The sequence below is a fragment of the Protomyctophum parallelum genome, assembly GCF_964188405.1.
Source record: "Protomyctophum parallelum genome assembly, chromosome: 1".
Taxonomy (NCBI): Eukaryota; Metazoa; Chordata; class Actinopteri; order Myctophiformes; family Myctophidae; genus Protomyctophum; species Protomyctophum parallelum.
In genome coordinates, this window is record NC_139697.1 from 43357391 (window position 1) to 43385068 (window position 27678).

The window sequence follows — 27678 nt, forward strand, 5'->3', positions numbered from 1 at the left end:
CCCGAGCCCTAACAAGTGGGACAGGTCGGGAGTGGTGGTGGAGTTGCTTGAGCACGATCAGTATCGGGTTAAGGTGGATGGATCAGGGCGGTTGACTTTGCGCAACCGGCGCTTCCTCCGTGGCTACACCCCAGCCACCCCTTGTGCCCTACAGCGGCCTGCGGCGCAGTTGCAGCCGACCGTGGCCCTGGATCGCCAGCATCTGCCTGTCCGCCCGTTGACGCCCCAGGGGGTCGTTCAGCGGTCAGGGGATGGACCCCTTGACGCGGGTTTGGGCTCCTCCCTTCTGGCACCGTCTGATGGGGCAGCCTCTGGCCTAGGGTCCCAGGGTGACCCCGTTCCCTCTGCCCTTGATTCCCAGGGCGACACTGTTCCCCCTGGCGTCGTCCCGGGCACGTCTCTTCAGGTGTCACAGTCGCCGCCGTCTCCGCCCCTGTCTGCGCGGCCGTGCCGCACTAGGGAGCCGCCTAGGCACTACGAGCCGGAGACTGGCCGTTGGACGCTTTACTGAGTCCTTTAATCTATTACAGTTCATAGCTTACCGGACTGGGGGGGATGAAGGGTCTGCCGTCCACTAGGGGCAGTATATCTTTAGCTTTCCTGTTCTGTAGAGTGTAGAAGAGAGCCATCTTGTTTGTTGTCAGTTTCATGTTCACATTCAGAGATGCATGTTGTGTTGTTTGGAGGTTCTTCACCTAATACTTGTAAGTTTGTTTGTGTTATGCATATATATGGAACTATGATATAGTTTTGCCTCTTTCTTTTATTTACACTCTTATGTGAGTAAATGTTTGCTTGTACATTTTCTTATGATAATTAGCCTGCTTATTTTAGTTCATGTTTTTCTATTATTGTTTGTTTGTACTGCAGGGCTTCTTCATCTTTGTCATTAAAGAAACAATTTGACATAGAGGAGTGTATTTCTTCAATCTCCAATAATCACCCGCATAGCGCAACAGTATCCAATCTGGCTTCAGAACATCCCACTCTGTGTGGGTTCTGTGTGTGTATGTGTGGCTGTGCCTTTAACAGTCCCATTGCAGTGTTGGGGGGCGGAGCCAGAGATGATGAGTGGAAGGGGAGACACCTGGCCAGTGTCCTCCCCAAACACTATTTAAGACACCTGCTCTCACAGCACTACAGATCTGCTTTGCTCCACAGGCTGCAGGGGCGGCCGTAGGAGAGTTCCCTTGTTCATTTTGGTCCCAGGTTTTTGGGCAGCATGTTTCCCTGCCAGTATTATTTGGAAACTTTGATTTAATTGTTTAAAGTCTACCTTTTCCACAAGTATGAAATAAAATACTTATTTTTCGATTGTCCTCCGGTGTGGTTTCCCCTTCTTCGTTATGGCCCCAGAGCCAGCCATAACAACTGACACATGCCTCCTCTATTTGAGCGACTACATCAAAGAGGTGGATGCTGGCAAATACTGCAGCATGGTCATGCTGAACCTCCAAAAGGCTTTCGACATAGTTAACCACTCCATACTGACTTTCTGTCTTTCCCTTTTTTACTTTCTTCATATGATTTCCTGTTCTTTCATAGAATTGTATATTCTTCAAATGTTCTGGTGAATTGAAAATGGAGGACCCCGATGTAAATAAGTTTTAAGTGCTTTTCATGGTTTCGTAGTAGTAGCAGTTGTTTTTATTGACTTTCTATTCTACATAGCCTACTGTGACATAAAATGTTCAATCAATCAAACCTGAGCCAGGATGCTCACTCCCTTGAAAGGCCTGTCTCCATGCAGTCCTCCAGCAGTTCATTAGATCTTTGCGACACCCACTATGAACCACCTTCTTCAATATCTTATGCGAATATATATGCACTCAACCACACTACACAATCCACATCCACTCATGCATGAACTGACTTTACTGATTTCCACAGCTCGTCTGTTCAGCCTTTATTTGTTTATTTGCTATGTTCCCTTGCACGGTGGCACGTACCCTAGGCCAGGGTCATGACAAAAATTGCTATCTACAAGCTCACAGCATGCGGCAACACATTGTGAGCTTATCGATCAGCTATTTTATATAGTAGTAGTAGTAGTAGGGAATTCATTTGTGAAAAAAGCAAAAAGTTGGAATATGGACACACAAGGTTTCAACCCGACAGTGGCGATATGGTCTACCTCAGTCAAACCAGGGGCGTGTAATGTTCTATGCAGTGTTATGTGCGCTGCCGACAATTTATTTATAATTTCCGGTATGTGTTGGACCCGAGGTATTCCCCTCATCTCGATAATTAGTGCAAATTGCACTCTAGTCTATTCACACATTTTTCTGTGAATTAGATATGACCGTCTATGGAGCTTATACTTTAGGGTTTGTTTTTTGAAGAATACTTAACTTAGGCCTACACTAACTTCAGTTCCTGTGTGTGTGTGTGTGTGTGTGAGAGAGAGAGAGATAGATGAGTTATAATAACTTTAGGGGTCAAAGATGTTCCCCAAGTAGTAGAACTTGAGAAATCGACCATTTATAAATGGCGAGATAAATGTTGTTTCGTGACTCATGTTCAACAAATATTTGTATTATTAGGTATTATTACTACTTGTTTAGTAGGAAAGAGGGGTGAAGTTTAGCGGGTGGCGTTTTAAAAGGAATGCATAACAGGCTGGGATGAGCTCAGATGTCAGCTGCTCCAAGGGGTCCTGCTATGTGAATGATGAGCCAGCAGGGGAACACTTGTACCACACATGAAGCTATGGCCGCTTATTCCCCTGAGCCTTGTTCCCAGTGGGACAGCCAGCACTCCTTTAAATGAAAACCATTTTTTATCTCCTAGCTCCTAGTCTGTTCCAAAGGGCACAGTAGCCTATCAAATGCCACATACATACATAACACATGTGCACACACATCTCTATGTGTGTCACACACACACACACACACACACACACACACACACACACACACACACACGTGTGTGTGTGTGTGTGTGTGTGTAATAGAAAAAAATACAAAAACAAAATGTATATTTAATCTTTTATAGTTGTCACGAGAAGGAAAACATTGCATGTTACAGGTAAACTCAGGGAGTGTAGAATAAGAATAATACATGTGACTAAAATAATCTACATCCTATAACTATCCTTCATCGTTCACAATCCAGAACAATAACAGCCGGGTCAACGGGTCCCTGCCTTGTATAGTATGCGTTTCTTGTACGTCGTGTTGGAGGAGGGAGGAGAGGTGTCGAACTCCCCCGGCAGAAACAATAGGGGAAGTGTTCAAATATTGACCACGACCACGTCACACACACGTTTATGACCGTCTGCAGCCTCAGTGTTTACTTTAGTTAAGAGTTCTAAGAATCCCAGACTGGATTCCCGCCCAAAAACTGCCTTACAGCAGAGAGCACGGTCTTTGTCCATTACATGGTTTAAAGCAAAATACAATGTCACAGACAGACAAATGTCCAAAATGTGTATATTATGGCCAAGTCCTATTGCCCTAATGATTTGTGAAACGTGTGAAAAGGAGCCCCGCACACTAGCGCAGTTTGCTAAACAACTAACACAATATGTAAAATGATGTTTACGTAACATAGCAGGGTCCTACATATTCTGACAACCAGGTGAAGACATCACAACGTTGACATTTGAGTCTTCAACCTTTTGTTTAATTGCTTTCATGCAATATCCTGACTATTACAATTTTATGGAAGATACTTCTTCTGAACATATTGCTAACATATTGCCACTTCAAATCATGTGATCTTAAAATAATAGGGCAATAGCCAGGCAATATACTACAAGCAAGAGCTTGTAGATAGCCCATTGTCACTGCACCACATGCTTTCATAGAGAACATGCATGGCTTCTGTGGAATCCAAATGACTTAAATCAGTCATCGTGAGTTTAATCCATGTTTATAATTCGGGGGTAAAAGAACAATTTCAGCTTTGATCAAGCACACGGTTCAGATCAGAGCTGAGTTAGCCACTCTGCTTCCTCCTCCACACCTAAAATCACCACTGATGATCACCAATGATACGATTCTTATTCATGGGATCTTAATCTACATAATAATAATAATAATAATAATAATTATACACTTTATTTATAAATCTGTAAGGTCCTTAACTCGTAATCCAACTCTGAGCAGTGTCCAAATGGAACCAATTGAAGGTCCATTTGGTTCTGGGTTGCAGTTGCAAAATGCCACTGCGACAGCATGCAACATAACGTTGCAACAACAGTCATGTATGTGTACAACACAGAACACAGTACAGCGGTTCAAAGACAGTATTGTACTTGTAAAACATGAATATACGAGGTGAAACTGTTGAGATATGCCTTAATGCAGTCACTACAGTGATGGACTACCATGCGTTCTTGTGATATCCTATAATATGATCATATACAGGAACAACAGAAAAACTAAACAGGAAACTGTTTGATCATGGAAAACTGAATTGAACCCTAAACTCCCTTGTTTTTTTTTGTTGTTTTTTAAACCCCAAAACAGGAAGGGAGGATTAAATACTTATCACTGTATAATAATTCACACACCCGGTAATGTTAAGGGAATAATAAGTCTATAAAGCCATCAAGGCTTTTCATTTATATAAAAAAAAAAAGACTGTAAAGTTTTCTCCATTTTTGTGCAAGTGGCGACAACACCGGGCAAAATCCTGAGTGTTAATTCAACTCTCTCTCTCTCTCTCTCTGGTAACACTTTCAATCTGGCCTCAGTATTTTGGGCATGTCATTATGGACGGACATTTGATGTTCAAACATTAGGGCCTTACAGCAACATCCATTTTACAAAAACATTGCAAGGCACAATATCTTTTTTAATTTACTATTTGAATATCCGGATCTGGGGATCCAGTACCTCCTATGACGATTTCCTGTTTTTTGTATATTCGTACGTCTCTAAATGTTTCGATGAATTGTAACTGGTGGGCCCTGTTGTAAACAAATGTATGCGAGTGTCGTCCACTCACAGTTACGTTTTTGTATCGAGTTGTACTTGAAATGTACTGTAAACTGTTTTGTAACTAGTAACTACACAACCCAAACTCCTCCTTATGAGCCTTTGGACACACTACATGACACATCTCATACTGTACTTAGGACGGCAATGGAAACAAGCTGTAAGCTTTTATTGTTTTGTTTTGTTATGCCATCCTTTTGATTATGGTGGGTCAGATGTATGCTATTATGGCATATGTTTATTTCATGACCAATAAATCAATCAATCAATCCATCCAATCAATACCAAAGTGTCAATTTGCCCATAAAAATAACACTCAGGATTTTGTGGTCCACCAGATGTAGCCATCAACAACAACAACAGCAACAACAGACATAATCCAATTAAGGAACCATTGTTTTTGGCAACGTTTTACTAAGGTTTTCTGGGTTTTGTGGGGTGGGGGTTGGGTCGTGGGGGTAAAGAGGGGAGGGGCGGGACGTCCCATCCGTCTTGTGGCAGGAGACCCCGTTGTAACGACATGTGTGACAGCACTGGTTCTTAACGTCGGGTTCCGGGGACCACCCGGGGTCCAAATGGGACCTTTACGGGTCTGAGGCCAGGTACAAGATTTCTCGTGCTTAGGTATTAAACCCAGCTATGCCAGGGATGAGAAGACGATATCTTTTGATTACTATTGATTCAGAAATGTATCGCTGATATTTACCTTATAGTTGTTCCCCCGTCGCTAGGCAACGCTTGCTTCCACTATGGTGGGCGATACAAATATTCCCCCCCCCGTCCACTTCCATTATAAGCAGCGTTTTTCTTGAAATTGAAGCTCAGATTGAGGTAATATGAGGTGAGGGACGATGTTAAGGACGGGGAAAAAAATAAGACCTAAATTCGCCAAAAAAGCAGCAGTCTGTAAACACCTGTACGGATCCATTTGGTGCCATTTGTGCACTCTCAGAGTTACAGACCCGTAAGGGTCCATTTGGTGCCATTTATGTACACTCTCAGAGTTACAGACCCGTAAGGGTCCATTTGGTGCCATTTTTGTACACTCTCAGAGTTACAGACCCGTAAGGGTCCATTTGGTTCCATTTTACACGCTCAGGCCTCTTCAACCTAAATAACTTTTGGTTCTAGAACTGGTTCCGTTATACATTCTTGGAACTTTGGTGCTTTTACGGAACCGGCGACCATTGTGGTTCCAGTTCCGAACCAACTTTTAGGGTTCTGAACCAATTCATTTTCAGTGGAAACACTCTGAACTGGTTCAATATTAGACGTGGAAAAAAATAACCGAACCCCGGTGAAAAGGGGGCCTCAGAATTACAGACGTGTAATGGTCCATGTGGTTCCCAACTATCTGCGGACCCGCTCAAGGACCCCCCTGGGGGGGGGTCCCCAAATCCTACATTGAGAACCCAGTGTGCTACAAGCAACACGAGAGAGAGCGAGAGAGAGCGCCTCTAATCCCCACACGCTCTGCTCCGCTAACAAGTGAGCGCACGTGTCACACAAAAGGAAGGAGACAATTGGATCATAAAGGAAAGGTCAAAGGTCACGGGGAGGGGCAGGAGGGGTCAGTTGTTTGTCAAATGCAGGGAGGGAGAGAGGGAGGAGGGATTGGCACATGGGAGTTAAGGAGTTTAGAGGCGACGGGGTGAGAGGCCAGAGGTCAGATTTCAGTGCATGGGCGCTTCCTGGTGGGGCGTGTCTTCAGGCTGCTGGGTCATCAACGCCGCCTCGGACTCAGGGTCACTGTTGAACTGATCGCCGTGGGAGGGGGCCATCTTGGTCTGAGAGAGAGAGAGAGAGAGAATTGTTTCACACTAGTCCTTACCCGTTCTGAATATATGAACAGCAAATCATGTTCAGTGTGCGATGTAATAGATCACATTACTGATAGGGGGGGTAATTGTTTACAGATGGTCTTGGGAAGTTGGGTTGGGCACAAAAGTATAGGCTAATTAAATGCTGTAGTACAATCATAAGTACACCATTGATGTGTGATGTAAATATGGTGGTGATATTCTGCCTATAAATGGAAGTTATTGAATATTTTCAAGTTCGGTGTTGCACTTTGTAGATGGTCCCTAACCGCTCACCGTCTGCTGCCCATGGAGATATAAGCTATTAAACGGTGAACGCGGAGGTTGGCTTTTTGGGCTTCAAAGCAAGTTGTAGTTTGTTCTTTATATAATCAGGATAGGAATTTGATGTTTTGTGTGATTTAGGAACGTGTTGTTGTCATTGCATCTGTCTGTGTGTATTTTGTCATTGTGTTGTTCTGACGGCACGGGATCTGTCTTCCCCAAACGTCTCCATTTGGCCACCCCGAGACCCCGACAGATGAGCATTCCGTTGTGATCGTGCTGTTCAGTGTGTCACGCAGCCACGCTGGGTGCGCGCAGGGCTGTAACCTGTCGTTGTCAGTGTCCAGGCTTTGAGCATGCATGTAGCCCATGTGTATGGCACGGCGAAGGAGGTGGTTGAGGAGGGGGCGGACAGTGTGGTCTCGAAACAGTGTGTGTGTGTGTGTGTGTGTTCACGTTAACATGCCTCCGTCCAACTGTCGGAGCTTTCAGGTGCCTGTGCCACGCAACCCGGCCGCGGTGCTTCCCCAAAGAAGAAGTTATGTCGACTGACGCAAGAGTAGCTGTACTATGGGTCCGAGTTGTTTTCCTCGTGTGGGTCTGATGCATAGGTCTGATGCCTGCCTGGGGGCGGTGTGAAAAAGGGGAAGTGCGTTGGAGAATGCAAGGGGAATGTTGCGCCGGAAACTGTGTCCCAGTATTAATCTGTGTCCGTCCCAACATGCATTTCACTGGTGACACTGGTGACACGTGATTTGCGGGGAGATGAGTTGTGCGGTTGGATTATTATTTCATATAAATGGGTATTGTACTGTAAATATGACATAAATATGAATGCAAAGTAGTGGTTGAGGTGTGGACAGGCTAGCTGTTGATGTTGTGCATGGTGAGATGTGTGCAAACGGTGTGGTTTAGTAGGAGAAGACGGCCAAAGGATGCAACACACACACACACACACGGCGCCAAATTGTATAGGGCACTCTTTGTTGTGTTGCGGCGGTAGCTAGAGGAAGCATGCCAGTGGGGTAACGGTGAGAACGGTGGCCTGTGGTGCAGGTGTCGCTAAGGGGCGGAGGTGTGTGAGGGTGCGAGGTTAATTCACTAATAAATTCATTATTAATCATTAATGTGTCAAATCGAAAAAAGGGCTTCGTTAAGACCTCCATATTCATATGGTCAATGCCTGTGTGAAAAGCGGGAGTGATTGGTGCAGGCAATGAGGAGATACGGCGGTGTTTCTGACACAATGTCAGACATTGTTAGAATTATAGATGATATGATATCGTCACAAAACACAATTCTAATATGTAGACAAATATAAATAAAGAATAGTCCATTGAATAGTCCCCACTCTTTGGGGTGTTTTTTTCTGCCACTGTATACAGTATAATGCACATACATGAAATCCGTCCTCTGCCATCCTACAACAACAACTAAGAGCAGTGAGCAGCCATTTTACGCCGCATGTGATGTACCAACTGTACAACTGTAGGGTTGGGATCGGGAACCGGAGGAACCGGATCCAACATTGAGGAACCGGAATTGGTTCAATCACATTTGGTGACAACCGGTTATGAAAACCAGTTTTAATCACGCGGTCACAACTTCCGTTTGTGCATGGTGTGCTGTCAAAAGTGGGACGTGGACTTCAGGTCTGCTATACAGTACGTATGATTGAATTTGTTGCTTATGCAAAATTATCTCTATATTTTTAAGTGGTGCAACCACTTCATTAACCCATTCTGACCGGGCACCCATTTTGGTGTCGGCATCATGTCATGCTTTAGCTATTGAAAAATAGCAGATCTACAAGCTCATATCGCGCCACACAGGTGTATCAGTACAGTACAGTACAGTACAGTACAGTACAGTACAGTACAGTACAGTACAGTACAGTACAGTACAGTACAGTACAGTACAGTACAGTAGAGGGACCCACACACGGTAACTCTGTAATTTCTCGACCGTTTCGGATGCGGGGTGGCTCGCCGTAAACCAGGCGCGTTCCTGCGGGTCTGGAAGTTCCGGGGACTCTGGGGGACCCCCCCACACGGAGTTGCACTGTACTATGAATCGTTAAAGGGAATCGTTAAGGAACTGGAATCGTTTAACCCATTCTGACCTGAGATCAGATTCATACGAGGTTTCCGCTGGACACACGCTGGTCTGACGAACCCATTCTGACCTGAGATCAGATTCAGATAAATCCCAAAGGATCCCAACCTTGCCGTAGTTGTGCAAGTATTTATATACACAATGACTTTAAACGTTTCTTGAAGAAAACAATGAAGACAAATCGATAATTTAATGAATAAAGAGAGGAAAAAACATGTTATATAATCTAACCTACAAGTTCTGAAGAACTGTGTGTGTGTGTGTGTGTGTGTGTGTGCACGAGCGTGCGTGTGTGTGTTTGTGCGTGTCGATTTGTTAATCGATTATTTGATTTACCTCACATTAAATCAGTTAGAGGTGTCGGTTTTGATGTGTTTTCTGATGTGCCCAGCCTTATTGTGCGCGTAAACATGTGTACGTATGTGCGTGCCTGTGTGGACTTGGGGGTGGTGTCAGGTTAGTGTGCATTTCATCACGACACACCAATTCATGTCATTCGGGGTGAATGCAGTGTCACAGTGCGTTCTTTTCAAATAGCCTTTGTATAAAGCCCAAACCACACCAAAGTGTTGGGTCGGGACAAGACGGATTTTAAAGTCAACCACACCAATGCAACTCATCAAGTTGCAATGAGTTGCATTGGTGTGGTTGGGCTTGAGGGTTAAAGTGTTGAACTGATTTTGATGCCATGTTACGTAAAGTAATTTTGCTGGGGACCAAACGGTACCCCCCTCTAGGATCCCTGGGGGTCCCCAGACCCCAAATTTAAGAACCACCGGTGTACTCCAACACATCACTACAATACATGCACTGGGGATGTTACCATTTAATCGAAATTCGATTAATCGCTGTTAAGAAATTCTTCAATTAACTTAATAACAACCCTGATAATCTGTTCATGATCAGATACAATGATGTGGATTATAAAGACTTGGGTATTGACGTGTAGGACAGATATGGAGCACAGACAAAAGAGGCTGCATCTGACCCTGGAAAGAGGACTCGGGAGGACGACGGCTCCCCTGAGGCTATGGATTCTTACCTTGAATGTCTGTCGAATACGAAGTAAGTCGGAGATTCCTGACTTTATTGAAAAATGCAAAAAACTATGATGTACTGTGCCTTAACAAAACAAAAACCGATGATGCTGATACACCCGAGATGACCTAATGTTTGCTAGTAACAGACACAAGCTAACAAACCGGCGCTCTGAGGGAGTGATAATAGCTGTGAGTATGAAAGTGACAGATGAAAACGTATAAGCAGTGACCTAGCTGTTTGTTTAAAATGTAACAAACATGCACTCAGTTATGACAAAGATCTTGTGATACTAGCGGCCTATATTAAAGCAATAAGCCACAAGGGGTGTCGGGTTACTGGGTCTTTTATAATGGTTGAGAGGCGTGGTGAGACCCGACGGCGACGCGTATAGCGGAGAGGGTGTGGCTGCGCCCACCAGAGCTAGCCACACTTCCTTGTTTCCACTCGGCCAGTCTCTGTGACGGGGGAATAGGAGGCGCTTGATGTCTTTACGAGGCTGCCCGGACTCCGGAGCCACACATTCACAGTCATATGAGCGCGGGCGGTGCTTAGACGCCCACGCGGCCAGGGTGTGTGTCTGCTGGGAATGATATAAAGTTGATTGAAGGTGTGGATTATCGTGAGATTTACAACATAGTAACCAGCCAATCAGAATCAAGTATTGGGACTAACCGTTTTAGAACCCGCCATATAAAACTAGATACTCAAATGTAGACTGAGTTGTTTTGACGAACTGAAATTAATAATTGTCGACATTGAATTGGAAAATAATTATTTTCTGATCTGTGGTGATATGAATTAACCCATTCTGAACGGGAACCCATTTTGGTGTTAGCATCATGTTATGCTTTAGCTATTGAAAAATAGCAGATCTACAAGCTCATAGCGCGCCACCGAGTGGCGCGCTACGAGCTTGTAGGTCTGCTATTTTTGAAAAATCGAAGAACGACTGACATTTTTATAATCTGATCTCAGGTCAGAATGGGTTAATCAGACCAGTGTGTGTCCAGTGGAAACCTCGTATGAATCTGATCTCAGGTCAGAATGGGTTAACCTGACTCCACCAGATGGGGCAGCAGAGAGTACACTGGGTTCCCCCCCCCCCCCTCCTGCTCCCATCTGGGAACTCTCAGGCAGACTCGATGCTCCGGCCACCAAACGGCCTGGCCAATCAGCGGCAGCTAGAGGCGGGATCAGGCCAGCACTGTGTATATGCCTTGATACATACATGCCTTATTCTGCAAAAGCTTATTTTAAGAGTTTTGTTTTGCGTTACCTTTAACGTCCCCACTCTCTCCTCAAACGACTTGAAAGGCGGTGTGTTTCTGTGGAGAGAGGAAGATGAGGGAACGCTGGTGAGTGATGGCCTGACCAACCAATGAGCACAGAGAGAGTGAAAGAGAGAGAGAGAGAGAGAACTAACGACGGGAAACGGAGAGAAGGAATATCCTGTCGTGTCTGTCTGCGGTGCACACATGTGAAGCCAGAGTAGATGATACAATGACCCTAGGAAGTGTTTAACCCATTCTGACCGGGCACCCATTTTGGTGTCGGCATCATGTCGTGCTTTAGCTATTGAAAAATAGCAGATCTACAAGCTCATATCGCGCCACCGAGTGGCGCGATACGAGCTTGTAGGTCTGCTATTTTTGAAAAAAATCGAAGAACGACTGACATTTTTAGAATCTGATCTCGGGTCAGAATGGGTTCGTCAGACCAGCGTGTGTCCGGCGGAAACCTCGTATGAATCTGATCTCAGGTCAGAAGTGTTTAAAGTAAAATACCTTAAATGAACACTTTGACTTGGGGCTCATTGTAAAAGGAGCGATGGGAGGTTCAGTGGAAAGTGTGCCACTGCATACGTGTCACAACAAACAATACAGCAGCTTTCCACTGTGACCCCGTTCTGTTCACTGCTCCCTCGTCACACCCTGCTTTCTGTGTCACTTCCACACAGGACATTTCCACATGGCGTCCATTTTGTTTTCTCAGAAATGACGTGTTGTAAACACGTCGTGTTGTATAAAGTATTCTCTTTTAGTTAGTGGTGCCGTGTCCAATTGATAACGCTCCTTTAATAACTATCCAGATAATTACTATTGCACATTTGTGTGCCTGGTGAAACGCTATAGGCTGTTTTGTATTTTGTTTTCCAGTTCAGGTAATAACATACTTACTGCACGATACAAATATGGCATATAGGAAAATATGCACAAAAAAAAAATATATGAAAAAGCTACTACTGTGGAAGGGTTATCATATATTAATTTACTTATATTGATCCTATAAACAATTTAAAATATGTATAGTTTTGCCAACTCAATTCTAATTCTGGAGCTCTGGCTCATGGACTAAGAACCAAAAAGAACTGAACCAGTTTCCATTGGGAACCAACCGGTGGAAAAGGGGTCTTATAGTACACAAGGAAGTGGAAATTAATATGGATTTGGCTGCAGACCCCATCTGAAAAGATGTTGTGCCAGGGATCCCCATACAAGATTTGTGTCAAAATATTCAGAAATGGTCATTTTCCACGATTTTTTGAAAATAGCAGACAATAGCTCACAACATGTCACATCGTGACACGTTATGAGCTTGTAGATTGTCCATCTTGTTAAAGTTGTTAAACTTATTTTGATGCTATTTTAGCAAATTTGACTGGGGACCCCCTGGAACCCCTTCATGGACCACTGATGTAAACAACACAGCTGCAGCTAATCAAATAAATACAGGTGTGTTTAGGATTTAGGAGTGACTGGCAATGCTGTTGACTGCCGTCTATGCTTTATTGCTTGCACATTTGATGAAAATGTGACACACCCGTTATTAACCTTATTAGCTGCTGTGTGTATTTAACCTGCTGTAGCTTTCAACCTGAACTAGAAAACAAACTACAATATCAGCCTAGGGGTTTCATGGCCGTGACAAAGGAGCGTGTTTTGATTCTAGGAAAATGCTAGGACACTAAATTGTGGGGGCATTCTCTAACAAAATGCTTTGAAGTCAAGTCATGCGTGTATAGGCCATTTGGTAGGTAATGTTTAACTGTGGTGGCTTTATAGCCGACCAGTACAGAGGGACTCTCTCAGATACCCCATGAGGCCCCAGCTACAAAACCTAACATTTCTTTACAATGCTACAAAATGAAACCACCTTCAGGCGCTGAAAGCCGTATATGGGCCTAACCCTCTTCCATGTTATAGCCTGAAATGCACCATGATACACTCACCACTAGAGCCCCGACCGGTCGTATATATACAGTACAGTACGTATGTTCAATGGTCAATATATTGGGACATTATTTGACTTCAACACCAGGTAGCAATTATGCAGCTCATTTTGCCTCCATGTTTAACACTTAAAAAAATAGCCGGTACGGAACATACTGTAGTGTAGGTAATCAGCATTGGACCCCATACATTGCCATTGGTCAGGCGCCGGCGGTTAGTGACTATAGGCCTACAGACGTTCCTTACCTCATGACCGGCATGCTAGCCGAATGCTGTATTGTACGTACGCTATCCGACAGCATTAAGGAAAACAGAGAGAAAGAGGTAGGAGTTAGTACAGTACAGCATATAGTAGTGGTTCTCAAATGTTATCAAAAACAACCCATAGCTTGTTTAAAAAAATGTCAAGTCAGTTATCCGATGGAATGTTGTTTTACTGTTAAATGTTTAAACATATATTCCAATGTTTGATTATTTGAAAATAGCAGATCTACATGGCTCTAGTCTACACAGTATATTAACTCATGTTGCTTGGGATCCCCTGGAACCCCCCCCCCCCCCCCCCCCCCCCCCCCCACGACCCCTGGAGGAGTCCCGGGAAAACCCCACTTTGAGAACCACTGCAGAATAGCACAGGCTGCCGGGGTGTTATTGTTGACGCGGCAAAACAGCGAGGAAGATTATAACAGAGAGAGCACACATAATAGGTTATAAAGACAGTAAGTTAACAGAGAGAGCACACAGAATAGGTTATAAAGACAGTAAATTAACAGAGAGAGCACACAGAATAGGTTATAAAGACAGTAAATTAACAGAGAGAGCACACAGAATAGGTTATAAAGACCAGTGGCGTGCACAGACATTTAGAGGGGCAGGTGCTCAAGTGAAAAAAGGGGCACCTTTGGTGCTTTAGCTATTGAAAAATAGCAGATCTACAAGCTCGTAGCGCGCCACCGAGTGGCGCGCTACGAGCTTGTAGGTCTGCTATTTTTCTTTAATCGAAGAACCACTGACATAGAAACATATCTTTAGATTGTGGGGGCCTAAATAATATAGTAGAAGCGTTTTTTTTTAATCAAGAAAAAATATTTTTTTTAAGAGCAAAATTGCCAAAAGGGCAGGGGGTGCTCTAGCACCCCCTAGTGTCTATCTGTGCACGCCACTGGTTATAAAGACAGTAGCGAGCATGTCTGGAGGATTATTCCGTTTTACGCTTCCCATTCCCAGTCCACATTTTCATCCAGATCAATGTATGAATGTGGCTCTATATGATGAGCTAATCCTCCTTAGAGGTGTGTGTGGGTGCGGGGGGGGGGGGGTATCTTTGTCATCAAAACGTGAAGATAAAGCCACACACACATACACACACACACACACACACACACACACACACACACACACACACACACACACACACACACACACACACACACACACACACACACACACACACACACACACACACACACACACACACACACACACACAGCTATCCCTGTGAGGACCTCAACATTGTCTTAGCCCTAACTAACCCTAAAAGCCTGTTATACGTAGTTGCATGCCTGTGTCGTGGCTGTGAAAGCAGCAAATCAACAAGCTGACGATGCGTCACAGCCCTATACACGTTGAGCTGCTATTTCAGGTGTGCGACGCAACTACTGTACAAGTCTAAATCAGGCATACAGTAAATCCAACTTGCAACCCCTAAACCTCTAAATGCCTAATCCTAACCCCAACCGGAATCGTTTCCCAATTGAAAGCCAGTGAACAAAACAAATTTTTGCGAGGACCAGGAAAATGTTCCTCACAATGTCTATTTCTCAAATTCTACTATGCTTGTGGGGGACATTTGTGGGCACATGTCCCCCACAACCCCCACCCCCGCATACACACGTTAATATATGCTATACACCTGGAGCGGCTACAGGTCCAGGCTAATACGTGAGATTGCATTTCTCAGCACGCTGCGGCTTTGGGGCCCCTAATAAGCATCTAATTAGCTTAGGGGGAGGGTGTGTGTGTGTGTGTGTGTGTGTGTGTGTGTGTGTGTGTGTGTGTGTGTGGTAGTGGGGTGTCAACGGTGGTGGAAAGTAACTAAGTACCTTTACTCATGCTTTGGCTATTGGTTGCGATTTCAACTGGAACCAGCAACTTCCTTCCACCTAGTAGGAAGCATTTGTCTTTTAGGTTTTTTTTTAACCACAACTGTTCCAGGTCTATTTATTTACTTAAAGATTTGTTTTTGGCTTTATCTGCATTGATAGTTCCAAGTGAAGACGGGACAGGAAAGAGGGAGGGAGCAAGCCGATCTACAAGCTCACAGCGTGTGACGTTGTGACGCGCTGTGAGCTTGTAGATCGGCAATTTCTGGGGGCGAAGAGACGTGGTATTATAGAAGGAAACAACAGCGGCTGCAAGTCAGGTCCGTGTCAGTGAGAACAGAGCGTCCCAGTGGTTACAGCTGGTATCACAGCGCCGGGGCTGGTAAATAATTTACATCAGCACTGCCAGAGGCCCCCGGGTGGGAGTAGTGAAAGATAAGGAAGATCACACACACGCACGAATGGCATTTTCACAATAATTTGCCATTTGCCAATCTACATGATCTGAGTCTCAACGTGTCACACTGCACTGTACTGTGAGCTTGTACGGTAGATAAAAATGTCTTCGATAATAATAATAATAATTGTAATAATAATAATAATAATCTAAATGTCTAATCCTAACCCCCAACATGAATATTTTCATAGTTGTAAATTGTAAAATTAAAAATAACTTTTCACAAAACAAGCCATTTAGCATCCATTAGGATCAGGAAACATTGTTCTCACAATGTGTTTTTCTCAAATACTATAGGGCAATTTGGCCCTCAAGTATAGCGCACCACAAACACACACACACACACACACACACACACACACACACACACACACACACACACACGCACACACACACGCACGCACGCTCCCTCCAACAGCACATCTAAAGGCGAGGTGCTCCACTCAAGGGCACTTTGCTTGGACGTTGTTGAGGTAGAGGTGGGGGTGGGGGTCTCTCTCCACTCCACCACCACCAACCAGAGCTAACCTGGCCGGTCACGGGGTCTCGCACCTGTGACCTTAGGGCCGCAAAGGGTCACTTCTACATCCCTCCCTCCATCCCCCCCCCCACCCCCCACCCCCAGCTTGTGGATTAAAGGGGGTGGGTTTAGAATGGGGATGGATAGAGGCTGCATGGGTGCATTATGCCAGAGAGTGGATGCGGCTGAATTAAAGAGAGATTACGCTTACAGAGTTGATGGTGGAGGAAGCAAGCAGAACTAGAATGCAGAGACACAGGCCAACGCTAATGCAGAGACACAGGCTAATGCTAATGCATTGGGGCCACAGAAATGAGAAGGGGTTGGGTTTACGGAGGGGGTTAAGTACAAGTAGAGGTTTAAGGGAGATGAAACACAGTGAAATGCACAGAGGTCACTTTAACTCTGACAGTGTGAGAATGGATCACCACTTTCACACCTAGTGTCCCTCTGTCTGGGCACGTCATTACAGCAGAAAAGAAGCCGGTCTACAAGCCGGTGCCAGTGACGCAATTGTGCGACAGAAAGTGTACAATAGGGCGTTAAGTGGTTCAAACGTGGGTAGGCCTATAAGTGATATATGTGTTAAATAGCTCTTTATTCTGATATAAATCATTGCTATAGAATATTTGTTCAGTAACAGGGGTTTCCCTGTCTCTCCAGCATTTTAGTAAACAGAACATTTATTTTCGGGTCTGGATGCCAATTTTTATCCTATCAGGAGAGAGAAGAACTAGGGCAACTGGAAGTGATGGAGGAAAAAGGGTTCTCTTTCCTAATTGGATAAAATTGGTATCCCGAGCTGAAAATTAGTTTACTATTTACCAAAGAGCTGGAGAGACTTGGAGACTCCTGTTAATGAACAAACAACTCTCTATAGCAACGATTACTATATCAGAATATAGACCTTTTTATTTAACAATACAATCTCACTGTCAATATCATCATATTTAATTAAAATCAACTCTCAGAATTGTACTATACTGTGTAGGAAAAAAAACAAGTAATCACAGAGTGATCAGTGGACTGATCACTCTGTGTGACTTTCAGCTGAAGCACTAACTAGCATGACTCGACGCAGCCTTACCCTGAGAGATCACTAACTAGCATGACTCGACGCAGCGCTGCCTTACCCTGAGACATTAATGTCATTCGACTGCAACCTGCAAACACATAGCGCTCAATATTAGTACTGTTAGATCAGTGGTTTTCAACCATTTTCATATCAAGGTCCATTATTTATTCGGCATTTGAGCTACGGACAACCATGTGATGAGATTTAGCCTCTCAGACCCAAAACGAAAGAATATTGTGTTGTTGGATGAGATATTGTCCACAATTCCATGCTGTATCGACATGGTACCATAGGAGAGATAACAGGCAAATGTTGATCAAAATAACAATTCTACATCCTCTCATTTTGTAGATTAAGTAATGCAGATGTTTAACAATAATGTAACTTTGGAGGGTGTACATTGTACAAGGAAAATGGACCTGTAGCCTTAAGGGTCCATTTGATTTGTTTTGGGAAAATAGCAGATCTGCAAGTGGATCGGCTATTTGCAAATCTCCGTCGTATACAGAGTTCAAATGGTTAAACTGAATTTGATGCTATATTAAAGGACGACCCATTTTCAACCTATCTTCATATAATTAGTCTGACCATCCTCAACTGATGCTCATGATAAAAATTGTACTATTTTCTCCCTCTCATAGGAGGGCTGTGGACATTTCAGAAACCCGGCTACAAGTGACGTTGTTTTCTTTTACATTTATTATTATTATTTTCTCATTTTGTATTTCGATTTCTATTAGTATGAGTAGTAGTAAGAGGCACTATTATTCCCCAGGGACCCCTATGTCCGATTTCGGCACTGAAGACACTCCCTAGGGACGAGGGGGCGGGGCCTAACCCTTTTTTTCCGATGACGTCATAGTATTGATTTTGCTGATTGGAGTTTCCGGTATCTGATGATCTCATCGTATTGATCCTGATAATGGCATTTTCATCTTTGGCAGTTGGGGGATCAATATGATTCTAGTTCTGCTTTTGTGTGAGGCAGTTAATGCCCATCTGTTCAAACTGAACTGTGCATGCACTGATTTGTGTAGGCGAACTGTCCTATTGATTCTATCTGTGTGTGGGTCTGGGATCAATAGTTCGTATATGGGTCGTGACAGGGACATGCTTTTGCTGGGTGTGTGTGTGTGTGTGTGTATGTGTGTGTGTGTATTGCTCTTACTCCCATTTTTGGGAAAATGTATTGAATGAGTTATAAGCAGACAAATTATAGCGATGGTTTTTAACAGCTTAGATTATTTCCAGTTTGGTTATAAAAGTCAGAGAGGAACTGATTATGCAACTATCAGCCTGCTTATCCCCATCTTACTAGGCCAGCTTTTTATTGATTTTACGTTTCCTTTCAACCGCAAGCAGTGGTCTCAGTTGTCTTACTGAGGAAGGGGGGACAGTGGGGAGGAATCATACAGAGCATATCTATTATCTCTTCAGAACTGGTGCGGGGAAGAAAAAAAAAAAAAACTCGTTAGGGATCATTGTGACAAAAACAAAAGAAGCTTGTCATTCATGAAGAGGAACCTGTGCAGGCCATTACAAATGGTGGACAAATAGTGGAGGTAGTAGACAGTTTTAAATACTTAGGCAGATATATTGACAGCAAACTCATTTTCAGTGAAAATACTGAACAGATTTTTAAAACTTGTAACCAACGTCTTCACCTACTACGCAAGCTCAACTCCTTTAGAGTGAGCAAGCATATCGTGGAAACAGTCTATAAAAACCTGATAGAGGGAGTCTTGTGTTTTAACATGGCAATGTGGTTTGGCAGTCTAAAGGTCAAAGGAAGAAGCAAGCTGCAGCGATTAGTAAATCTAGCCTCAAAAATAATTGGGAAGAGACACCAGCAATTAGGCTGTATCTACAATGAGATACTTCGTAAAAAAAAAAAAAACTATCAAGATAGCAAACGACCCCGTCTCATCCACCCTGCACCGACTTCCAGCTACTTCCCTCTGGTAGACGGTACAAACTAGGCATGCCATGGTATGAGATTTTACAGTACGGTACGATGCCGATATTGATAATCTATACCTCGGTATTCCAAGGTATTTATATTTATAAAAATAAAATAAAGATTGCCCCCCCCTGACCTATGTCTAGTGACTACCTCCACATCCTTATAAGCCCTTCTTTGTCCCCCAACATGCAGGCCTACACATATATATATATATATATATATATATATCATAATATATGCCATGATTATGAATTGATTACCCTGGACCGAATGGAAACAAGACAGCAAGGACTTTTATCAGTGATCCCTTTGGATATGTGGTTGACTGTATCCTATACTGATTACACTTCTGCCAATAAAAGTATTCAGTCAGTGAATCAATAGCTATTCCTCAGTCCCCATTGTATTTCACTGTACTATGGCTCCCCCTAATGGCCGTTTAATTTGTACCCAGTATGGTGGAGCAGAGGTGATGCAATCTGCGCATGATCACAACTGTCAATGTGTGCCTCCGTGTTGACAGTCCACACTTAGTTACTACATATGGAAATATGGAATATACATTTGGATCTGGGTGTTTTTCAGCATCACTAACTCAAAGGTAGGAAGCAACTTTTCAATCTACTGCATCTGTGGGGTGAAAATATTTGTGTTAAGTGTTGTTGATGTTGTAACCGTTTGTTTTTTACTGTTTGGTAAAGTTTTGCATGGTTCAGGTTGTCTTAAGGTTTTGTTTTAATGTATGACTTGGATTATTTTGGTACGTGGTGGCGTATTTTGTGACAGTTGCATGGTTCATGATGTCTTAATGTTTTGTTTTAATGCATGACATGGGTTATTTTTGGTATGTGATGTGGTGTTTTGTGACATTTGCATGGTTCACGGTGTCTTAAGGTTTTGTTTTAATGTATGACATGGGGTATTTTTGGTATGTGGTGTGGTGTTTTGTGACAGTTGCATGGTTCATGATGTCTTAATGTTTTGGTTTAATGTATGACTTGGGTTATTTTTGGTATCTGATGTGGGGTTTTGTGACATTTGCATGGTTCACGGTGTCTTAAGGTTTTGTTTTAATGTATGACTTGGGGTATTTTTGGTAAGTGGTGGTGTATTTTGTGACATTTGCACGGTTCATGATGTCTTATTGTCTTGGTTTAATGTATGACTTGGGTTATTTTTGGTATGTGGTGTGGTGTCTTGTGACATTTGCACGGTTCATGATGTCTTAATGTTTTGGTTTAATGTATGACTTGGGTTATTTTTGGTATGTGGTGTGGTGTTTTGTGACATTTGCACGGTTCATGATGTCTTAATGTTTTGGTTTAATGTATGACTTGGGTTATTTTTGGTAGGTGGTGGTGTATTTTGTGACAGTTGCACGGTTCATGATGTCTTAATGTTTTGGTTTAATGCATGACATGGGTTATTTTTGGTATGTGATGTGGTGTTTTGTGACATTTGCATGTTTCAGGTTGTCTTAATGTTTTATTTTATTGTATGACATGGGTTATTTTTTTTTGGTATGTGGTGTGGTGTTTTGTGACATTTGCATGGTTCAGGTTGTCTTAAGGTTTTGTTTAATGTATGACTGGGGTTATTTTGGTACGTGATGGTGTATTTTGGGACATTTGCATGTTTCAGGTTGTCTTAAGGTTTTATTTTATTGTATGACATGGGTTATTTTTTTTGGTATGTGGTGTGGTGTTTTGTGACATTTGCATGTTTCAGGTTGTCTTAATGTTTTGTTTTAATGCATGACATGGGTTATTTTTGGTATGTGATGTGGTGTTTTGTGACATTTGCACGGTTCAGTTTGTTTTAAGGTTTTGTTTTAATGTATGACTTGGGTTATTTTATGGTATGTGGTGTGGTGTTTTGTGACAGTTGCATGGTTCATGATGTCTTAATGTTTTGGTTTAATGTACGACTTGGGTTATTTTTTTTGGTAGATGGTGGTGTATTTTGTGACATTTGCATGGGTCAGGGTGTCTTAATGTTTTGTTTTAATGCATGACATGGGTTATTTTTGGTACGTGGTGATGTATTTTTGGTATGTGGGTATGTGGTTGGGGAATTTTTACATGGTTCATGATGTCTTAATGATTTGTTTAAGGTATGAGTTGTATTATTTTGGTAAGTGATTGTATGTTTTGTGGCATTTGCATGGTTCAGGTTGGCTTAATGGTTTATTTTAATGTATGACTTGGATTATTTTTGGTACATGGGGGTGTATTTTGTGGCGTTTGCATGGTGCATGGTTCAGGCATGCCGCGGGCATGTCTGTGGCCGTTTGAGCTGTGAGGTTGGGGGTTAATACTGAGTAATGTACGGTTAGTTCATGCTAGTAGGGTACATGTTTAAAGTAATCATGTATATCATATTGGCGTAACTAAATTTGAAATGAGTTGAGTGGACTATGTATTTTTAGATGAACACACTATGTTGTTCACCTACAATTATAGGGATCGATGACTAGAGTAGATTGACGGCATTTTACAATAGCTACTATTACGTATTATTGACATTTAAAGTTAGATAGACTATAGTCTATACTACATGGTGGTATAGGCATCCATGGACTTCCAGGGAATTCAACCCGAATCTGTAGACGGGGTCTGTACACAAAACACCATGTTTTGTGTTGACAATAACTACGAGGCAATAACAGCCATCATACTAGTAAATATTATGTATACTAGTTAAATTATCTAAACTCTGTGATTTGGCATAGACATTTTTTCACGACACATAGGAAGAGTCTAAACTACATGCATAATAATAAAATATGGTTGAATGTTTCAAATACTGGATAGTTAGAATGGGTCATGCATGTTTTTAATACAACCACCTTAACATCACCATGTCTGATGGTGCACTGTGTAAATGTAACAGGTTATCTACATGGTGTATACTAAAGCATGTAATACTGATGTACCGATGTTTTTCCAAGAGTTCAGATCGTATAGTTTAGAAAATTGTGTAAGTCTATACTATACGAGGTCTTTAGATCATGGTCAGCACCAAATATCATACCAAAAGTCTGTATCTTATGTTTATCAGGTTTTATTTTGATCAGAAAATAGACAATTATACAGATGAACATACACTGTAGCACAACATGGAGCAAAATGTACAAGACAATGAATTCACCAGGACATCAAATATACTCAGTCATCAACTATTTATAATGTATATCTATATATATATATATATATATATATATATATATACAACGATGCAATCAGGTCAATCATAGTGGCAATAGTTATGTCCTTGATTATTATTTTTTGGATCATATCAGGGTAAATCCTTCCAGTAATGCAAATAAGATGTACATAGCCTATGGATTCTTGACATTGGCAGTGGTCCTACCTCAACACCGCTAGTTCTCAATACCTTAATAACCCCCGGTATAAAATCATCAGTCCACAACTTGTTCATTAAATCTTTAAAATGATTGTAGAAGTAATATCGGGGCGTAATATTCAAACATGTGTGCTCGGTTTGACTAGAATGGTCTATGCGGCAGCCGTTGCAATCATCCTTCATCTGTTCGGTTATAGCGTTTGTGAGTAGTTGACCAACATGTATTTTCAGAATATCTGTAAGATTTGTCGGGTTTGTCCCAGCAAACTCATCCAAAGTCAGTGGCCAATTCAGGGGGTATGGCGGCGAAAGCAATGGTGTGTCGGAGGCTGGAGGGTCATGGGGAGCAGTTGAATTTGGGGGTGATAGGTCTACCCTCTCAAAATACTCTGTGTCCCCCGCACCATAGCCCCAAAATGCCCTCTCAAAATGTTCATCGTTCTCCGGATCATAGTCGCAAAATGCCCGGGCATCATCATATTCATCGCTGTCCGTATCTGCAGTACTGATGTTATGCCACCACGGGGGGTGTATACATGGTCCATTGCGGGTCCATCCACCATGAGAGGTCCCTTCATTCGAGTTTGATTCTCCCAATGAAGAAGTAGAATCCTCCATGGTGCGTGAATGGCGCAATATACTGGCAATAAGGATATTATCTACATCTATGCATCTACTCTATATAGCCTATGCCGTGGACTCTCCAAGCTTAAATTATAAAGTATATTGATCAATATTGTTCAAAATCGTATGGCTAATAATTAACAAAAATGTATACATGTACATGTAGAAACATGCATTATTTTTTAGATACTGGTTTGAAACTGCTGACGACAACATAAGTTAATAGCCTAGTTGAAATGTATCAGTGTAAATGTATTGTAGACACTACCATGAATAATCACTGAGAGGGGTGGGGTGTATAGCTAAGGAACAAACTAATTAAAAGGAAGGATCATCACCATTGCATAATCTTGATTAGTTACAATAGTCGCAAAGTTTAGTATACTACCACCGTAAGAACCTAACTAGAATCTAACACCGGTAATAGTGTAAATATATATATATATATATATATATATATATATATATATATGAAATAAAAACAACAATGAAGATATGTTGATTTTTTTTTTGTTTTTATTACGGAGAAACATAGCACGTATTTACACAAGTATGTTACACATTACAATTAATAGACATGTTCAGTTCATTCCCATTCGCTTTGGGGTTTCAACCAGGTAGAGTTGGGTTTCAACCATCTAGTTTTTAGGTGAAGCAGACGCTGAGATCGTCGACATGCCTTGGGTGCAGACAGAGGGGAGGGTACGTCCTCATCACCAGAGTCTGCAGGGGATGGTGGTGGATTGGAGTAGTTCTCTGGTTCAGAGTTCGGTGCTCGGGAGGACGGGGTTGTAAGGGAGAGGTGTACAAATTCCGCATTTTCGGACAGTCCAGGAGTTTTCTTGCTCGTAGTCATGTCCAATGGTTCGATGCTAGCAAAATATTCCTCATCCGTATCGATTATTAACCCGTCCGACTCGAAGTCCTGCTCATCAATTCTCAACATATGGTTACTTAGCAGCTCCGCGGCCATGATCTCGTCCTCTGCCCTCTCTTTGTATAATTCAAAATCACGGGTATAGACAAATCTACCCCGTGTTGAATTATATTCCTCTAGTCTGAGAGGGGTAATATACGGGCTATATAACTGGTGCTCCACAGGTTCAACGGGGTTACGTGGTTTACCCATAGCCTCCATGACTAATACTAAGAGGAGATAGTTGATAACAAATGGTGTTTCCTGAGAAATTATCTCATATAGCCTTATCCTCTGGTGTGAATAAGCCTTATCCTCTGGTGTGAATAAGCCTAACTCTCTTTGCTCTATACATACATCTAGATCTGAGCCCTCCCTTTTAATTAGTTTGTTCCTTAGCTATACACCCCACCCCTCTCAGTGATTATTCATGGTAGTGTCTACAATACATTTACACTGATACATTTCAACTAGGCTATTAACTTATGTTGTCGTCAGCAGTTTCAAACCAGTATCTAAAAAATAATGCATGTTTCTACATGTACATGTATAAATTTTTGTTAATTATTAGCCATACGATTTTGAACAATATTGATCAATATACTTTATAATTTAAGCTTGGAGAGTCCACGGCATAGGCTATATAGAGTAGATGCATAGATGTAGATAATATCCTTATTGCCAGTATATTGCGCCATTCACGCACCATGGAGGATTCTACTTCTTCATTGGGAGAATCAAACTCGAATGAAGGGACCTCTCATGGTGGATGGACCCGCAATGGACCATGTATACACCCCCCGTGGTGGCATAACATCAGTACTGCAGATACGGACAGCGATGAATATGATGATGCCCGGGCATTTTGCGACTATGATCCGGAGAACGATGAACATTTTGAGAGGGCATTTTGGGGCTATGGTGCGGGGGACACAGAGTATTTTGAGAGGGTAGACCTATCACCCCCAAATTCAACTGCTCCCCATGACCCTCCAGCCTCCGACACACCATTGCTTTCGCCGCCATACCCCCTGAATTGGCCACTGACTTTGGATGAGTTTGCTGGGACAAACCCGACAAATCTTACAGATATTCTGAAAATACATGTTGGTCAACTACTCACAAACGCTATAACCGAACAGATGAAGGATGATTGCAACGGCTGCCGCATAGACCATTCTAGTCAAACCGAGCACACATGTTTGAATATTACGCCCCGATATTACTTCTACAATCATTTTAAAGATTTAATGAACAAGTTGTGGACTGATGATTTTATACCGGGGGTTATTAAGGTATTGAGAACTAGCGGTATTGAGGTAGGACCACTGCCAATGTCAAGAATCCATAGGCTATGTACATCTTATTTGCATTACTGGAAGGATTTACCCTGATATGATCCAAAAAATAATAATCAAGGACATAACTATTGCCACTATGATTGACCTGATTGCATCGTTGTATATATATATATATATATATATATATATATATATATATATATAGATATACATTATAAATAGTTGATGACTGAGTATATTTGATGTCCTGGTGAATTCATTGTCTTGTACATTTTGCTCCATGTTGTGCTACAGTGTATGTTCATCTGTATAATTGTCTATTTTCTGATCAAAATAAAACCTGATAAACATAAGATACAGACTTTTGGTATGATATTTGGTGCTGACCATGATCTAAAGACCTCGTATAGTATAGACTTACACAATTTTCTAAACTATACGATCTGAACTCTTGGAAAAACATCGGTACATCAGTATTACATGCTTTAGTATACACCATGTAGATAACCTGTTACATTTACACAGTGCACCATCAGACATGGTGATGTTAAGGTGGTTGTATTAAAAACATGCATGACCCATTCTAACTATCCAGTATTTGAAACATTCAACCATATTTTATTATTATGCATGTAGTTTAGACTCTTCCTATGTGTCGTGAAAAAATGTCTATGCCAAATCACAGAGTTTAGATAATTTAACTAGTATACATAATATTTACTAGTATGATGGCTGTTATTGCCTCGTAGTTATTGTCAACACAAAACATGGTGTTTTGTGTACAGACCCCGTCTACAGATTCGGGTTGAATTCCCTGGAAGTCCATGGATGCCTATACCACCATGTAGTATAGACTATAGTCTATCTAACTTTAAATGTCAATAATACGTAATAGTAGCTATTGTAAAATGCCGTCAATCTACTCTAGTCATCGATCCCTATAATTGTAGGTGAACAACATAGTGTGTTCATCTAAAAATACATAGTCCACTCAACTCATTTCAAATTTAGTTACGCCAATATGATATACATGATTACTTTAAACATGTACCCTACTAGCATGAACTAACCGTACATTACTCAGTATTAACCCCCAACCTCACAGCTCAAACGGCCACAGACATGCCCGCGGCATGCCTGAACCATGCACCATGCAAACGCCACAAAATACACCCCCATGTACCAAAAATAATCCAAGTCATACATTAAAATAAACCATTAAGCCAACCTGAACCATGCAAATGCCACAAAACATACAATCACTTACCAAAATAATACAACTCATACCTTAAACAAATCATTAAGACATCATGAACCATGTAAAAATTCCCCAACCACATACCCACATACCAAAAATACATCACCACGTACCAAAAATAACCCATGTCATGCATTAAAACAAAACATTAAGACACCCTGACCCATGCAAATGTCACAAAATACACCACCATCTACCAAAAAAAATAACCCAAGTCGTACATTAAACCAAAACATTAAGACATCATGAACCATGCAACTGTCACAAAACACCACACCACATACCATAAAATAACCCAAGTCATACATTAAAACAAAACCTTAAAACAAACTGAACCGTGCAAATGTCACAAAACACCACATCACATACCAAAAATAACCCATGTCATGCATTAAAACAAAACATTAAGACAACCTGAAACATGCAAATGTCACAAAACACCACACCACATACCAAAAAAAATAACCCATGTCATACAATAAAATAAAACCTTAAGACAACCTGAAACATGCAAATGTCCCAAAATACACCATCACGTACCAAAATAACCCCAGTCATACATTAAACAAAACCTTAAGACAACCTGAACCATGCAAATGTCACAAAACACCACACCACATACCAAAAAAAAATAACCCATGTCATACAATAAAATAAAACATTAAGACAACCTGAAACATGCA

The 27678-nt window shown here is 42.0% G+C and overlaps 1 protein-coding gene across 1 annotated transcript in view; it reads right to left on the reverse strand.

The window, feature by feature from the left end:
* Window positions 1-5008: 5008 nt before the first annotated feature.
* tpd52 (tumor protein D52) overlaps window positions 5009-27678 on the reverse strand; it is a gene marked incomplete at its 5' end in the record, with an annotated part of 40265 nt that continues 17595 nt past the window's right edge. The window contains 2 exons of the mRNA XM_083789831.1: window positions 5009-6730; window positions 11460-11508. Coding sequence (XP_083645957.1) covers window positions 6617-6730; window positions 11460-11508 — 163 coding nt within the window. The 3' untranslated portion in view covers window positions 5009-6616. The remainder of the gene's footprint in view (window positions 6731-11459; window positions 11509-27678) is intronic.